The sequence below is a fragment of the Triplophysa rosa genome, linkage group LG17 (assembly GCF_024868665.1).
Source record: "Triplophysa rosa linkage group LG17, Trosa_1v2, whole genome shotgun sequence".
Lineage (NCBI taxonomy): Eukaryota > Metazoa > Chordata > Actinopteri > Cypriniformes > Nemacheilidae > Triplophysa > Triplophysa rosa.
The window spans coordinates 20,447,543-20,464,807 of NC_079906.1; the positions used below are offsets into that span (position 1 = coordinate 20,447,543).

Here is a 17,265-nt window from a genome sequence, read left to right on the forward strand (position 1 = left end):
AAACACAAACCATGGTCAATACAATTTGGGGTCCACCTGATTCACATTTTTATGATGTTTCATGTTTCTTCATCCTACATCTTAAGTCTCACATCCACTCAGTCCTTATGATGTGTGGAAGTGATACACATGATTTAGCCACGCCCACTTCCCAAACTGCAGTCAGAGTTATTATTATTATTTTTTAGTTTTTTGTAGTTACGGTAATATTCGGAATATATATATTTTTATATTGTTAGTTTTATTTTTAGCAGTTTTTAAGTGCTTTTGTCATGTTATTTTTGGTCATATATTAATTATTTATATTTTTAATACAGCTAGATAGATATTGGTTTTTGTTTTTAATTTTTAGGGCCTCAGGTTAAACTTATTTCAACTTATTTCTGAGGCAACAATTTTCATTTAGTTTGAGTTTTTCAAATAATAATAATAATTAATTAATTGTATTATTTTATTTTAATTAACAGATTAATTTTAGAAACAGATTTACTAACTTTATCAAAAATTATAGTGCCACTTTTAATAACTCTAATCTCCCAGTCTGTTGTTTTGGAATAAAGCATCTCCTAAATTGATCCTAAATGGATAAATTCAACCAGACGCATTGAGTTCAACAATCATTTAAAAGTTGCATCTGTGCTTCTCTGACTGTAAAACATATCTGTGTCTTATTCAGGTCTGGATCGATGCTGGCACGCAAATCTTTTTCTCGTAAGCTATCGGCCTCGGGGCTCTCACCGCCCTCGGCAGCTATAATCGATTTAACAACGACTGCTATAAGTAAGTCATCTCAGCAACCTTGCAGAGACGAGGGCACATTTTGTTATGACGTTTCGTTAATGTTGTGTGCCACTGTGTTTTTTGTTTTGAATAGTTTTGTCTGTCCATTCATGCAGTCAGTATGTCCTGGCCTTGTCTTATCTGAAGTTGGATTTGAATGACGTGGCAATCCATCAGAGTGAACTGCATTCATTTAATACGTCTCATATTTCTGGGTCCATTAGTAGTCAGAAGCGTTGAATCAGCAGTTCTTTGCTTTGGCTTTGATTGCAAAACGCACTTCTGTAAGGCTTACAATATTCAGAGTAGTAATAATCAGCAACATCTACCTCTTTTTTATATGATGTGGAAAATACATAAAAAATATGGGAATTTGTTTAATTTAAACATTGAAAAGAACAGAACAGTTTACAATTTTATAAAGCAAATTTTACAACGTAAAAAAGAAGAAATTCTGCATTTCTGCATTACATTTCTTGGTTACAAACTAATTACACTTAGTTAGGGTAAAGGATTGCATAACAATCTTTTTTCAATACATTACATGAGGTTTAACTTGGAAAAAATGTTACTACTACTACAATTTTTATTTTAACTAAATAATTTTTTTTTACAAAAATCATAGGATAATAATTAAAACCGAAATTTACAGTTTATACTTTTTATTTTATTATTTTGTATTTTATTTGATTTTAAAGTTAAAGGTATTTGATTATAAACTTTTATAAAAAGTTGATAGATTACAGTGAATTACATGTTTAACTGTGGAAGGTGCAAGATTCAACTTTGAATTTTTTTTTTACTGCATAAAATGTTATATTTGTTTTTTACAAGAATTAACCGAATTGTATTGTGTAACATGTATTGTGTTTAACTGAGCTCTAATATCCTCTTCCATCAGGGACGCATTTGTACTGGCTTTTATCAATAGTGGCACCAGTTTCTTTGCTGGTTTCGTGGTATTCTCCATCCTGGGTTTCATGGCGTCCGAGCAGGGTGTAGACATCTCTAAAGTGGCTGAATCAGGTAAGAGTCCACGGCGCCTGCTGTTATATTCTTCATTACATTATGTGCGCTATAGGATTTCAATGGTAAACTAGCATATGCTTATAAAGAAGCAAATATATGTTCAGCCCTGATGTTTGTGCTGTACCAGACCTGAACACGTACTATATCTGAATGCAAGTGTTTAATAATTTACATCAGATCCACTTGATTTTACTCAATGCCTTTTTGACCCAGGGCTGCTTACGGTACATTATTTATGTAATCAATAATTTATTACTTGCTGAAATGAGTGAATGCATTGTGAGAAACATTAACATATGTGATATGATGATATTCTACAGTAAATGAATTTCAATGCAGCATGATATGTGACTTGCATTGTGTATTACTGTTAATGCTTATTGTTGGTTTGATATGTTATTGAAAGTGGGTTATAAATGAAAATCATGTTTTGTTTATTTGCTCTTAAAGTCATATTCTTGTAAAGGGGACCTGACAATTAGCACTTTGTTTTATGTCAGTTTGTATGTATTTGTCTGGATAAATGAGTGAGTGAGCGAGTGAGCGAGCGAGTGTCTGTCTGTACTCTGTATGTGTGTTAGTGTCTATTCTGAATGTGGTCACAGTATGTGTGTCTGTAGGAAAGACATCAGTCTGACAATAAGAATTAGACCAGTTTCACTGAATCCCACCAACTGTAGCCTCCATACACGTCAACATTTTTCCCAGAATGCATTGCATTTATTTGCACACGTAAAACATTTATCTTCAGTATTTGTTTTAATGCATCCAATTGAGACTAGACTAGAGTATATGATTGAATTTAACACCCAGCATGTTTCATTCTGATTCGTTTATGCATGCAAATTGTGTAATGTAATAACGCATGCCCACATGTGTCACATGCAAAGTGTAAATAACACATGTAGGCTTTCTATCATTCAAATTCTTTGAGAGGTTTGCTAATGTATATTATAACCATCTACCAGTGTATGACTAGTTTTATAAAAACAAAAATTAATTTGCTTGATGCTAGTTTGTAATGTATTCTTAAAATTCAGATAAAACGTAGTACATAGAAATATTTAAATGAGTTTGCTGAGAGCTGCACCCTTTATAATATAATATAATATAATATAATATGAATATAATATATTTCTCTAAATGGCCACATGTGCAAACACACACATGTACTTATATATTTCAGTACTGTTATCGTACTGTACATTTGATTTGTTAAGATGTTTTCTAATATTGAATATTCTAATGTTAAGATATTAAGATTATTAGATGAATATTTATTTGCATTTTATAATATTTATAATCTTCTAAACGTAAAATATCTCTATATTTATGTACTTTTCTGGACAATAATGTGCAGCAGTTTATTATAGCAGAACATTTACTATGACTGTTCTAGCCGGTTGGTTAAAGGTCACTTACGTATGTCTAATATATAACTGTCCAAAAGACACGTAGACATCAGAAAGATTCATATTTTATTCCATGGCATGACATAAAATGTTTTAAATCTTCATCATGATACATTACTATTGTTACACACTAAAAGTTTTTATAATGGAATTATTTCATGCAAAACAAAACATGACCGGAACATCTTTAGATCTAAACAGTCATTTCATTCAGAATAAACAAAAAACTTCACCACCCCATCCACCCATAAACCGCATGCTTATGCTACATTTAACAGTGTTTTGTATCAGTAAAATGATTAAACCATGTCATCATGAATGCCTTGATGTAAACCCCAGAAAGTGACAAATGAATGTAGTTTAACCTCATCATTGAATATGAATTGGTTATGAAAAACAAGCTGGGTACGTTGATTTTTATTGTAAATGTAGTCCATTTAAAGTTAGAATATATGCATTCTTTAAAAAGTTCCACTCCTTTTCTCTCTGGATTAAGATCAGCGTGACCTTGCGGCGCTGTAGCAGAGCACCAGAGCTCCTGTTTGTTGATGCTCAGTAGGGCACAGCATGTTCTTCGCCTGAAGGAGAGACAGCGAGTTAGAGGACACGACAAAATGATCATAGTGATAATATTTTTAAATGACCTGCTAACATGAGTTCATATGAGTGGCCTTCAGGTCTTCCAATGTCTACAGTAAGCATTGAAGTCAAAAACAGCGCTCAGGTTCAGAGAGGATGAGAATTGATCATATGATGATCATATGACTAAATCGAAATATTTAAACTGAAAACTGTTTTAAGTGAAGCGTAGGGAGAGCAATAAATAGTAAGGTTTATGATTTTTTTGAGAAAATATAAGAATATACACTCACCTAAAGGATTATTAGGAACACCTGTTCAATTTCTCATTAATGCAATTATCTAATCAACCAATCACATGGCAGTTGCTTCAATGCATTTAGGGGTGTGGTCCTGGTCAAGACAATCTCCTGAACTCCAAACTGAATGTCAGAATGGGAAAGAAAGGTGATTTAAGCAATTTTGAGCGTGGCATGGTTGTTGGTGCCAGACGGGCCGGTCTGAGTATTTCACAATCTGCTCAGTTACTGGGATTTTCACGCACAACCATTTCTAGGGTTTACAAAGAATGGTGTGAAAAGGGAAAAACATCCAGTATGCGGCAGTCCTGTGGGCGAAAATGCCTTGTTGATGCTAGAGGTCAGAGGAGAATGGGCCGACTGATTCAAGCTGATAGAAGAGCAACTTTGACTGAAATAACCACTCGTTACAACCGAGGTATGCAGCAAAGCATTTGTGAAGCCACAACACGCACAACCTTGAGGCAGATGGGCTACAACAGCAGAAGACCCCACCGGGTACCACTCATCTCCACTACAAATAGGAAAAAGAGGCTACAATTTGCACGAGCTCACCAAAATTGGACAGTTGAAGACTGGAAAAATGTTGCCTGGTCTGATGAGTCTCGATTTCTGTTGAGACATTCAAATGGTAGAGTCAGAATTTGGCGTAAACAGAATGAGAACATGGATCCATCATGCCTTGTTACCACTGTGCAGGCTGGTGGTGGTGGTGTAATGGTGTGGGGGATGTTTTCTTGGCACACTTTAGGCCCCTTAGTGCCAATTGGGCATCGTTTAAATGCCACGGCCTACCTGAGCATTGTTTCTGACCATGTCCATCCCTTTATGACCACCATGTACCCATCCTCTAATGGCTACTTCCAGCAGGATAATGCACCATGTCACAAAGCTCGAATCATTTCAAATTGGTTTCTTGAACATGACAATGAGTTCACTGTACTAGAATGGCCCCCACAGTCACCAGATCTCAACCCGATAGAACATCTTTGGGATGTGGTGGAACGGGAGCTTCGTGCCCTGGATGTGCATCCCACAAATCTCCATCAACTGCAAGATGCTATCCTATCAATATGGGCCAACATTTCTAAAGAATGCTTTCAGCACCTTGTTGAATCAATGCCACGTAGAATTAAGGCAGTTCTGAAGGCGAAAGGGGGTCAAACACCGTATTAGTATGGTGTTCCTAATAATCCTTTAGGTGAGTGTATATGAAGTTCATACACACAATCATGTTTTGAATTTGTGTGTGTGTGTGTGTGTGTGTGTGTGTGTGTGTGTGTGTGTGTGTGTGTGTGTGTGTGTGTGTGTGTGTGTGTGTGTTTGTGTTGTCTGTGTTTTAGTATACAACGTTTAGAGTTTCACTAAGTTTTTCTGCGCGCGTGTGTGTGTGTGCGTGTGTGTGTGCGTGCGTGAAGAACAATGTCCGAGTGGGTCGTGACGTGACAAGAAACTCAGAGGAGAAAACCATTGACACATTATTTGTGGCTTTTCTTATTTTTCATTTTCCTACAGCACACAATCGGTTTACAGTTACAGTTAGAGAGAACGAAAAAGTTTCCCCATCGTAAATCTGATGCTATGACTAGTTTGAATGTCTTCAGTCCCGTTCTATATCTTGTGATTCATTTATATCTCTATATCTATATTTTGGCTTTATTTAAGTATTAATTTAAGGATTATTTAACCAGGAACTTTGCCTCTTGAGATGTGCACATCTCGATTTCAAGAGGGGTCCTGGAGCAGTCTGCCAATGCAGGTAAACCTCTGATATCTAATGTTAGCATTTACACCTCTGCTACAGTCAGCACCTGTACTGTACGACTGTCCGCCCCACATGTGGACCTGACACGGGCAGGCCGAACATAAGTCCAGAATTACCCTCATCCATCTTGATCTCGGCTAAACTGAGACAATATGACGTAGGCAGTTTGGAAAGCAAACTTGACCCAAAAAGTGCCAGTCATGCGCCGACGAATCAGTTTGCACCCCAAAGCAACAAAACACGGTAACCTCTAGCTTATTTGAACATATTTTAAACTTTATCCATTGAGAGTTTAGTGTTGAAACGTATAGCAAAGTCGTTCGTTGGTAACTTCTTTTTGACTATCGCAGCATATTTCCGTATTTCATGATGATAATTTCAGTCTTAATACTTTGTGTGATGCAATTCACATTGAGGTTGTTATTAAATCATGACTTGAATGGACTTGCCTTCTGTTTATAATTCATATGTAACAAGGGGGCGTTTTAAAAGCACTGAAGGAAAAACGTTATTAAGAGGTTGGGAAATTGTCATCATTTAGCAAATTGATGTCGTTTTTATCAACAAAAAAAAGAATAATCTCGATGTGACCCCTTAATGTGATGTTACGTTATTTAGTTATGAAAGACATGAACAAATAACTGACATACATTTGATCATTTGAGATATTTGCAACATCCGTCGTCTCAGTCCAGTTTACATTGACATCTATTCATGCACAATTCACTAAGCTTATATTAAACCCATAGAAATGTAAACGAAGGCTTTAAATGTGTCTTGTAAAACTAGAATTCATCTGTGTGCTGCCTGTGATACTTACCAGTATTATGGCAAATTTAACTGAATTAGTTTGACTTCCTAAGTATTAACCCGCTTCATGAATTAAATGCTTTACAAAAAGTCCTAAACAGCATTACAACATCATTTATTAAACAAATGCAGCAATTCATAAACCATAACACAAAATTCCAAACGCCAGTCGAAAACCTCTAAAAAAATACAAATCAAATCTCCCTCGCCCCTTTTTCCACAAGCTGTCACTCGTTCACCTCATCCAGGTGCTTCTCTCTCTCTCTCTCTCTCTCTCTTTCTCTCTCTCTCTCTCTCTCTTTCTGTTCCGTTGGTGCTGTATGTGTGTATGTGCGTCTGAGTAGCGGTCGGACTGTGGCCGTGGTGACACGCCTCTCATCTTCCTCTTCTTCCTGCAGGCCCCGGTTTGGCATTCATAGCGTACCCGAAAGCCGTGTCTATGATGCCCGTGGCTCCGGTCTGGGCCGCCCTGTTCTTCATCATGCTGCTACTGCTGGGATTAGACAGTCAGGTTAGTTTCCATGGCAACCGTACAGAGAAATGTAAATTCTGTCTCCACTTCCTACCGCTCTGTGACACAAAAGTGAAGAAGTTTCTTTTCACAGTAAAACCAAAACCACACTGATTTGCTATCTCCTGCAGTTTGTCGGTGTGGAGGGCTTTGTGACTGGCATTCTTGACCTTTTCCCTGGAACGCGTTACATGCGCTTTCAGCGTGAAATCGCGGTGGCGATCTGCTGTTTATTGTGCTTCATCATTGATCTCTCCATGGTTACACAGGTGCGTTCACCTAGTTCGTCAGCGATCTTTTTCTCATGTCAACCTCAACGCTTCGTGATTTAATAGTCCAATATGGCCACGGGGCGTATCTGGCAGTTGAGGTTTATTATCAGCATGTGGGAATCAAATGAGTCGGGAAGCTTGCGACACGTAATTATACCTCACGGGTTGCATATGTCTGGGTGATTTATGGCTGTTTTGCTTTCAACCAAAGATATCAATATTGACATATGCGCCACTGACGTTACAATGAATGGCGAGGAATGCAGCGGTTAAACGGCCGCTATAGCGACGCAAGTCCTGCGTTCCAGTAAAACGAGCCAATTGTCAATCAATATAGACTGACGGTTCTATGGGGCGGGGCTCTCGTGAGGCGCTTGCCAGCCTGCACTCAACCGCAGGAGGCGACTTTGAAAAAAACGGTGATTTTAGCGCAACTTAAGCTTAGCAAACCAAAGTTATGATGCAGTTCATGTCATGTTTAATTAGAGATCGGATATATGCTGTTTAATTGTGATTTGTGCCAGCGATTTTAGAAATATCTGCCTTCCCCCATGCAAGTAGATAGGACTGTGGACTTACTACGAGGTAAATAGCTGCCCAGAGGCGTTGCAAACATGGCCGCCGAGTGGCACGACTTCCGTAAACGGACTTTGATTGAACTTCCGCAAAGTTACAACGTGCGAAACAGCATTCAGAGGGAGATAATACAGGGTGGGACTTATATATTTTTACTGTATTAGGATTTGATTGGATTGTGAAAATGGCACGTTGTTTATGTTATTATTAATTTATTAAGAATAAATTAAAATAAAAGAATTATACCAACGTTCTCAATTTCTAAACAAAATCGATTGTTTATTATATTAGTTATTCATACATTATGTAAACATGTTTTGTGTATTTGATGTATTTTAATTTTTAAAAACGCAATGAATCATGGTTCATTTTTCAAATAGGCATTATTGTTTTATGGTAAAGGTTAAGGAAGTTGTAAAATGTCTGACGATACATCATTTATGAATAATAATCATTTGTATTTTTACTAATATTTTATATATGATTTTTGCTGAAATTGGGTAAGTATTTTTTTTAATGATTTCTTTGTCTTTGTAGGGAGGGATGTACGTCTTCCAGCTTTTTGACTACTACTCAGCCAGTGGAATGACCCTACTGTGGCAAGCATTATGGGAATGCGTGGTTGTCGCGTGGGTTTATGGTGAGAATTGCTTCTGCCGTCATGATTTCTCTTCTACTTTTATAGACATTCATTTCACAATTATTTTTGCAATCAAAGACAAAAATAGAATAACGATTTAAATTGTTCTTGCGTGCAGGTGCTGACAGGTTCATGGACGATATTGCTCGTATGATCGGTTACCGGCCATTCCCGTGGATAAAGTGGTGCTGGTCCTTTATAACTCCATGTGTTTGCATGGTGAGTGCTCGAAAAACCCTCGAAAAATCTGTAGACCTGCTTCAGTGTCTTAATAGTGCATGACTCGTATGGCTTTGATTGGCTGATATATGCAAAAGACAAGTTAATAATGACTATTCTGTACAAAAGATAGATACACTTGTGTTAGGTTAACAACACACATTCTGGTCTCACTATTTAATATTATGGTTTATGCATTGGCACAACTAGGAAGGAAAGTCTTCGCCTCCTCACCTTCCCCTCTTCTCACTTTAGCTTCTCTTATTCTATCGTTTTAAACACGATCTTCTGTTATGTGGCTCAGGGCATCTTCATATTTCACCTGCTGAACTACAAGCCTCTGACCTACAACAATGTGTACGTGTACCCGTGGTGGGGAGAGGTGATCGGATGGTGTCTGGCTCTCTCCTCCATGCTCTGCATCCCTGTTAGCCTGGTGTACAAGCTCTCGGGAGCCAAGGGAACATTCAGAGAGGTATGCAAAGCAGTTACATCAACTTTTGCTTCAAGTATTATGACAGCCGTGTTCTTTTTTATGACACGATCCCAGACAAACGTGGAACCAACAGCAATTCATGCACATCGGTAAACACAGAAGTTTAATTTAGCCGTTGGACTGTGGGTCAGTTACCTCACATACAGTAAGAGCGTCAGAATTGGTCATGAGAAAACGATGTGTGTATTTATAGTAACTAGGCTAATGGTTGTCGTTTGTCGTCATGAAGACAGGCCACAAATGCTTTATCCACCTCAACGTTTGCTTAAAAATACACAAGCAGGGCATTCAAATACATACATTAATGCATATACAATATGAGGTGTCTAGTGTAGGGTGGTATATATATATATATAGGAAGATCTACTGACTCTTAGAGGAATATCAGTCCCCACGAGATTTTTTTGTGATGCGGCAATGAATGCTTAATTTTTTGTTTCAAATTTCGCGATTTCTTGTGGGAAAAGTAAAAATGACTACTTGAATTGGCAAGCAGGGTTCTTCTTTTAAACTACCACCTGTGATAACATTAGTTAATCATTTCCTATATGATTAAAAGATGCAGCAGACAATGTTTACTTCACAATAATTTACTTTAATTGAAAAACATCCCAAAATTCAACAAACATTGCATCAACTCATGCAACAACATTAAGCTAGTTTCGCGAACTGAAGGTCTGGGAACACCCAACGCCCGCCCACGAGGTCATAGGACTGACAGGTCAAGCAACCAATCACTTTACTTTCATGCCGCTTCATGTTTATGGGCTGGGAAACGTCTCCGCGAATACTTTAAGGTTTAAAAACGTAAATTTGAAACTTTAATTGATGCAGTGAACTTTGCATTGTGTTGTTTCCAGGCGTATTGTTCAAGAAAGTGACACACACGTGTGTGAGAGCAGGTTTTGACTGAATGTGTGATGTGTTGATGTCACATTGTGCGGAAAATCTGCGGCAATCTCTAAATATTGCACGTTGCCGCAAATTTTGCAGAGTTTTTTTTTTCATTCAATTCTGCGATCGCAAAATCCTGCAGGGACTGAAATATGCAAAATATATATATATATATATTTTTTTTTTTTAAATGCACATTTTATTGTAATACATAGAGAACCCAAAACGCATTTACGTGTATTTACATGTTTGTCTTAATAAGCAAAAGTATCAAAAGAGAACTCATCGATTCATTGGCTTTGTTTTTCATGCAGCGCTGGGATAATCTGACCAAACCAGTGTGGGGGAACCATCATCTGGAATACATGGCCCCTGACACTGATATTAAAAGCCTTGCCTCTCTGTCTCCTGGAACTGAAGAGAACAAGGTGATCATTTTCGAGAGTGTTATGTAAATACAAATCAAAGGGAGAGCCTTCAAAACCCCTCCTAAGGCAAGCTGGTTAAAGAAATCATCAGTATTTCACAGAGTTGTGACCATTTCTACAGTCTTAATACAAATGTGTACATGATCAGATTAATTTATCCGTTCACCAGTTCAGACTACACACTAAACAATGTTTTGCACATACCGTATCAACACCTGGCTGGGTTAAATCTGCTTGTCTTTGGAGGGCAAAGTGTCTAACCTGACAACTCATAGTTTTGTGCCTGGGTTAACCTGGGAGTAGTACATCATTTCAAAGAACGGGGCACAATTCCCACAGGCCGGTTTACTGAACGAAAGGGTCTCTAACTTGAATGAAAATTAACCATGCTTTTACTACAAAAAAAAAATGCTTACTATATTTAAACCATGGTAACCACAAATTAACCACGGTTTTACTACAATAACCATAGTTTATACGAAAAATCGTGTTTATACAAATGTGACCCTGGATCAGAAAACCTTAAGTAACCGTCTTAAGTAGCACGGGAACATTTTTAGTAAAAGACAAAAATACATTGTGTGGGTCAAAATGATCGATTTTTCTTTTGTCAAAAATCATTAGGATATTAAGTAAAGATCATGTTCCATGAAGATATTTTGTAAATTTCCTACCTTAAATATATCAAAACTTTATTTTTGTGAGTGGATGGTCTGCCACAGTGCCCCTGATTAACAACTTCAAAGGCGATTTTCTCAATATTTTGATTTTTTTGCGCTCTCAGATTCCAGATTTTAAACGGTTGTATCTCAGCCAGATATTGTCCTATTCTAACAACTCATATATCTATAGAAAGTTGATTTATTCAGCTTTCAGATTATGTAAAAATCTCAATTTCGAAAAATTGACCCATAAGACTGGTTTTCTTGTCCAGGGTCACAAATGGTAATCGATACACCAAAAGTACGATTGCTTTACTTTTACTATAATAAAATCATGGTTAATTTTCATACGGGTTTGCATTGACAAATATCAAACAAATCCTGACCAGAATCACACACTTAAAATGACAAAGTGTTCAAATGACCTGCAAATGTTTTTAAAATATAACAACATCCAAATGACTCAAAGGACTACAATCTTATGGAGATGAAATCTTATCAACTAAAATAATGTATTGCAATAAACAAATATGAAACATATACTTACAGTATAGACACATTTTACTGATCATTCAAAAGAGAATCTAAAAACGTTGAACTGAATGTGTCATTGCAGATTTACGGCCACCGGTAGCTGCCAAACGCTGAAAATAAATTCTTGTAAAGTTTCAGCTTTTGCATGATGCGTCTTCATTTAAGACAGGTGACCTTAATACTCGCAAGATAACGTCGTGTGCCAAACAGAGCAAGATTTCCATCTCTGTCTGCAGAAGATGGTTTTGGTTGCCATAAGAAAATGAGTAATATTAAATCTACCTAGTGATTTGTGTCTGGAAACCTCTAGAGAGTATTGTAGACATGACGGGAACGTTTAAAAAAGAAAAGTGGCACTTTCTTAAGGTGCTTGTAAACCAAAAGTTGCATCAAGTTTGGGCTCAATATTTTGAATTTAAGTGCCAGTATTATGATGTTTTCTGCTATTTTTGTAGGATTTGAAATGTTAGTTTAAAAAGAACAATGCAAACAAAACCAAAAAAAAGATGTTAATGTGTAGCTTTAAGTAACCGTAATTAAAATATTTCACGGTTTAAAAGCAGATTGTCTTGTCTCGACTTGAAAGAAACAAACCCCATTAAAAATGTTAACAATTTGACAAAGTCAAAAATATCTTTCGTAGAAACAGCAAGGTATTATTAGTAGTAGTAATATTATTATTATTTTTGCCAATGCTCAACACAAGAGACGTACTGCTGTAATGCCTGTGATTGTGTTTTCATTGCACAAGAGGTACATTTTAGGATTGACACATTGCCAAACTCTGCCTTTAATTGTCTTAAATTGAGAAGTCATCCATCAATAGCCAAAGTGTCCCAAAAACCCCCGCCTCATTGTGACCTGTGGGAATTCTGCCCTTTAGAAATATCACTTTGTTCACTAAATCATCGTGACATCGTAGATGTAATAAGAATGTACAAATTAGACGACATAACATAAGGCTTCAGAATACATTTGCACATTGTTGTAAAATAATCTGCTAGCACTTTTTGATCGTGTTAGAATGAGTGTTCTCGTTGTTTATTTGTTTTATTTGACATACTGTAAAATAAATCAGAGATTTATTTTGTGAAGGCTTTTATTTTGCTTATATGCATATGAATACCTATTGAATATATGTGTGGTCTATTTGAAATGTTTGAAGCTGTATGTACTTTTGATAAAGATTGAAGTATGGAGTGGGAAATCTTCTTGAAAAGCTGCAATGCAGTTGCAGAACGAGTGTGAGATAGCACATGAAATGAGTTTATTTTAAATAAAGTGCTACAGGTGTTAAATGTTTTAGAATGTGTGTGTAAAACTCCAGTATTTTTTGCCGACCACCTAGAATCCAGCTCGGTTTGGTTCATAAAGAGAAGACTTTGCACCATTATTTCACTTGTGTCTGTGATTTTATGAAAGAGAATTTGATCAAAAAAGAACAATTCAATATTCTTAAATTTCCATTATTCTTTTCCAAAGTATTACCCGCAATGTCATTCAATCTTAAAAAGATTGACAGCTGCCCATTTGATGAGAATAAAGTGCTCCTTTTACGTAGATCTAAGGAAAGACGAGACTTTCTTGACTACATTGGACAATTTCGAGATAATCGTCATTACCAGCAGCCTTAACATTTTTATTCTAATGTGACTTGAACCAAACTGCAAACAAAGCAAAATGAAGGACAGATGGCGACGATTTCAACCAAGTTCAAAGTGATCCTCAATCTTCATTTTTTCCCCATCCAAACACGAGCTTGGGTTGGTCAATAGATCAGTTATTATATAGTGATCATGTGTAGAAATGTTTATGTAGAAAAAATTGTTAACAAAAGAAGAAAAAATGTTTTGTCATTTTATGTGCTCTGCCAAATTCCTTCTCGACAGTATCTTTGCACTAAAGGTTCATTGAATGTGGCTGGTCGAGATGTACGGAGCAAAATCTACATAGAGGAAAGGGAACGAGAAGCACTGTAATATAAAATGACCTTCAGTTCAGAATGCAGTACAGATATTTCTGGATCTATGTTTACATGGACTCAATTAGACTCAGTTCCTAGCAAGATTTCCAAAAACGGATTTGGAGAAAATGTTGTAGTTTAAGAGCAGATGGGTTATGTTTAAAAGCAGCCCCTGACGAAAGAAAGAAACTTTTTGGGTGAGGATACTGTCCTGAAATATTCTCACTGATGACCTGGTGATTAGATCATTGACCTCTTTCATTCCTGCGGTAAACTGTAACGTAACCATGGATTTCCATTTTTCACTGTAGTCATAATGCAGCTAATGTGACTGTAGAGTAAATGTGAGTGGTCCATCTAACAGTATCCCTCTCAATGTCAGAAGGGCATCGATGCTGAACACCACTGTGATGTCGTGCTAATCCACCTGCCCCAAATCAAAGCAACAAATGGCAATAAACTAACTCCATGAACAATGTCTCGTTCTTTTTTCAGATCAAAGGTACAGTATATGTGACCCTGCCTGTAAACCCAGCTAAAGTCATATTTTTGTGATTTACTGTTTTCTATCAGTGAAATTATAACCCTGATATATGTAATATTGACTGAGAAAGACCACTTTAAAAGTTCAGTGAACTGAACGATTTAAGTCAAACTGGAAGCTCCTTAACTAGTAATTACATTATAAGAGAGGATTTTACAGGCAGGGTCACACATACTGTACGTAAAGTTGTGTTTAATTAAGAACCCCACACACGTTTTAAATAAGCAATAGTAAGATTACTTAATAACAAACACATAAGCATTATTCTTTTATAAAATGGTCATATCCAAGCATGATAATGGAGGACTTAACTGATGCGAGAATCTCAACTTTCTTGTTACCAAAATGCCATAAGACAGTCGCCACAAAAAAAAAGTGTGAACTTGATCTTAGCCACTACTGCCATTCAAAAAGAAAATATTGTTTGAAGATCTTTTCTTATATTGTATTATATATTTATAGGGGTTAATCCATTACTAAAGGTAAATAAGATACTTTTATTCAGAATATTTAAGCCAAATTGAAGTTTAGGTTTCAAGTGTATTTCATGTAGTTCATACTAGCGTACTACTTTTTCCATCCAAAGTGGGACTAAAGTGTTTAAAGGATAGCTCACCCGAATAAAAAACGACTCCTCTATAATTCAATCACCATCATGCCATTTCAAACTTGTATGACAGAACACGAGATTTTTTGGTAAGCGAAAAACATTGGACTCCATCGATCGTATAGACACAAAACGGTCACCGAGACATTTCTCAAAATATCTTCTTTTGTATTCCAGTCATATACAAGTTTTGAAAAACATGACGGAATTAACATTTTCGGGTGAACTGTGCCTTTATAGTTCAACCGTTTTCCTGAGAAGCACATACAAAGTCGATTAAAAGTATGTTCTTTTTAGTTAGAAAGAAGTACAGTAAGTAATAGCAACTTTTTTCGGAAGGGATTGTAGTAACAATAGTTGTAATGATGATTTTTGTTGGAACGGAACCTAAAATAACCATTAACACATTTTGTGAGGGCTGTTTGAGCCAAGATATTGCTGTTTACTGTCCTGCAGACAATTTTCCTGGCCGTGCAGTTGTTGGCGGATTCAGACCTGGTAACCGGGGCGGGTGGGAGTCTTTACACCCATGCGGTTCAGACCGGTTTTAAAGACAAATGCTGGGTTTGTCAGGAGAAGCGCAGCTGCCATATTAAGCCGAGGCTGTGGCTGGCAGAAATGTGTTGACTATGTTTAACTGAACTGCTCGCCGCTATTCCTGTCTACAGTTGAGAGCAGACAGACGCTCGGGCCTGAAGCACGACAGCTGAAATCAACTCCCACTTATTTAACATCAGCTAGTAAACAATACGGACAAATATGAATGTGGAATAACATAGCAAATACTGTAGCCGAGTTTACACCGGGCCAAACAGGTTTCATGAATCAACTGAAGATTTGCAATGACGATAATAGAATTCGTTCAAGTTTCAACGTCTGATATTCACATCTCAAATTTACACCCATTGGTTAAACTAATGATGATGTGCTGGTCCAGAACATCCAAATGGCTTATTTATGGATGATGTATATTTTAGCTAAGCTTTAATGCGTGGGAACGGACAAATGATTGATTATCAAAAGGGAAGTGCTCTTGTATTGTATAGAAACACTGCATTGCTCAGACGTTACATAATACGTGGTTATGTAACACAGGTTTGAAAAGGCCTCAAAGTGTTTTGACAACAGACCACTGGCAACAAACTCAACATTGAAATGATTTTCCTGTGAATATATAAAGCCGTTTTTCATTCATTAAACACTTCTAAAACACAGAATAATAGAATATTGGTGTTGTTTAGCAACTATTGCAGGGAGTTTTTAACAGGCACTGTATCAGGTAGCTTAGAGCTCTTAGAGACTTCGACCCAAATGTTCAGTATTATGATGTGTGAATCAAAGACCGGGCAGCCACATTGTCTGTTTAATATCATCATTAATATCATCATCTTCATACTGCACAGTAAAATCGCCAGTGTTAAAAAAAGTCAAATTAACTCTCACAGTGTATACATAATCCACGATTATATAAACACTGTGAGAGTTAATTTGACCCTTTTTAAAACTGGCGATTTTGCTGTGTGGTGACACAAAAACTCTCTCAACACGTGCAATTCGTGTAAACATTTAGTCGGACCTCATTTCAATGCTTTGAAACATTTAACCAGTTCAAGGTCAAATTTACAAAAAACTCAAGCAAGTAACTCAATATATTACTGAACTGAAACCGACTGAGCTCAAAGGCGTTTCCTTTCGGTCTTGATTTATAATCCTTAAAAAAAAATACAAACATCATTTATATACCAAATCAAACATTATTATTTCTTATTTTTAAATGGGTTAGTTAGTACAAACAAGTGTACTGTACATGAGAGCTCATACTATTTACAAAGCATCCCAGAATGCACTGCATGTGACTGAGAGAAAGAACAGAATGCACAGAGCAGTGATCTCGGTTATTTTAGCAGGTTTGCATGGTTTAACATTGACTCATTTAATGTGAGTAAATGTTAACAAATCTGTTCAAATGAAGTGCTAGGAACTTTTAAGAGACCTTAAGCAATTATTTGGAGGCTCTTTTGACTAAAGTGCCATATAATATACATACCCATGTCTTCAGAGGTGTATAAAGACCTTAGAATGAGCTAATTCTATCTACATACACCGCGGGTCCCCTTGCATGGAATTCACCATGTTGTTTCTACAGTGGCCCTAAACGGACAAACTGCTGTAGAGAGCGCATTTCGTAAATACGTTATCTCCTTCGGCAAAGAAGCGAAAACGTGACGACATCTTTAGTTCTGTG

The 17,265-nt window shown here is 36.7% G+C and overlaps 1 protein-coding gene across 1 annotated transcript in view; it reads left to right on the plus strand.

Annotated features, from left to right (window-relative positions):
* slc6a8 (solute carrier family 6 member 8) overlaps window positions 1–14,361 on the plus strand; it is a 28,260-nt gene extending 13,899 nt beyond the window's left edge. Inside the window, 8 exon segments of the mRNA XM_057355976.1 lie at window positions 677–780; window positions 1,682–1,806; window positions 7,073–7,185; window positions 7,317–7,454; window positions 8,571–8,673; window positions 8,792–8,892; window positions 9,197–9,367; window positions 10,597–14,361. Of these exon segments, the coding sequence (XP_057211959.1) occupies window positions 677–780; window positions 1,682–1,806; window positions 7,073–7,185; window positions 7,317–7,454; window positions 8,571–8,673; window positions 8,792–8,892; window positions 9,197–9,367; window positions 10,597–10,737 (996 nt within the window). The 3' untranslated portion in view covers window positions 10,738–14,361.
* Window positions 14,362–17,265: the final 2,904 nt, after the last annotated feature.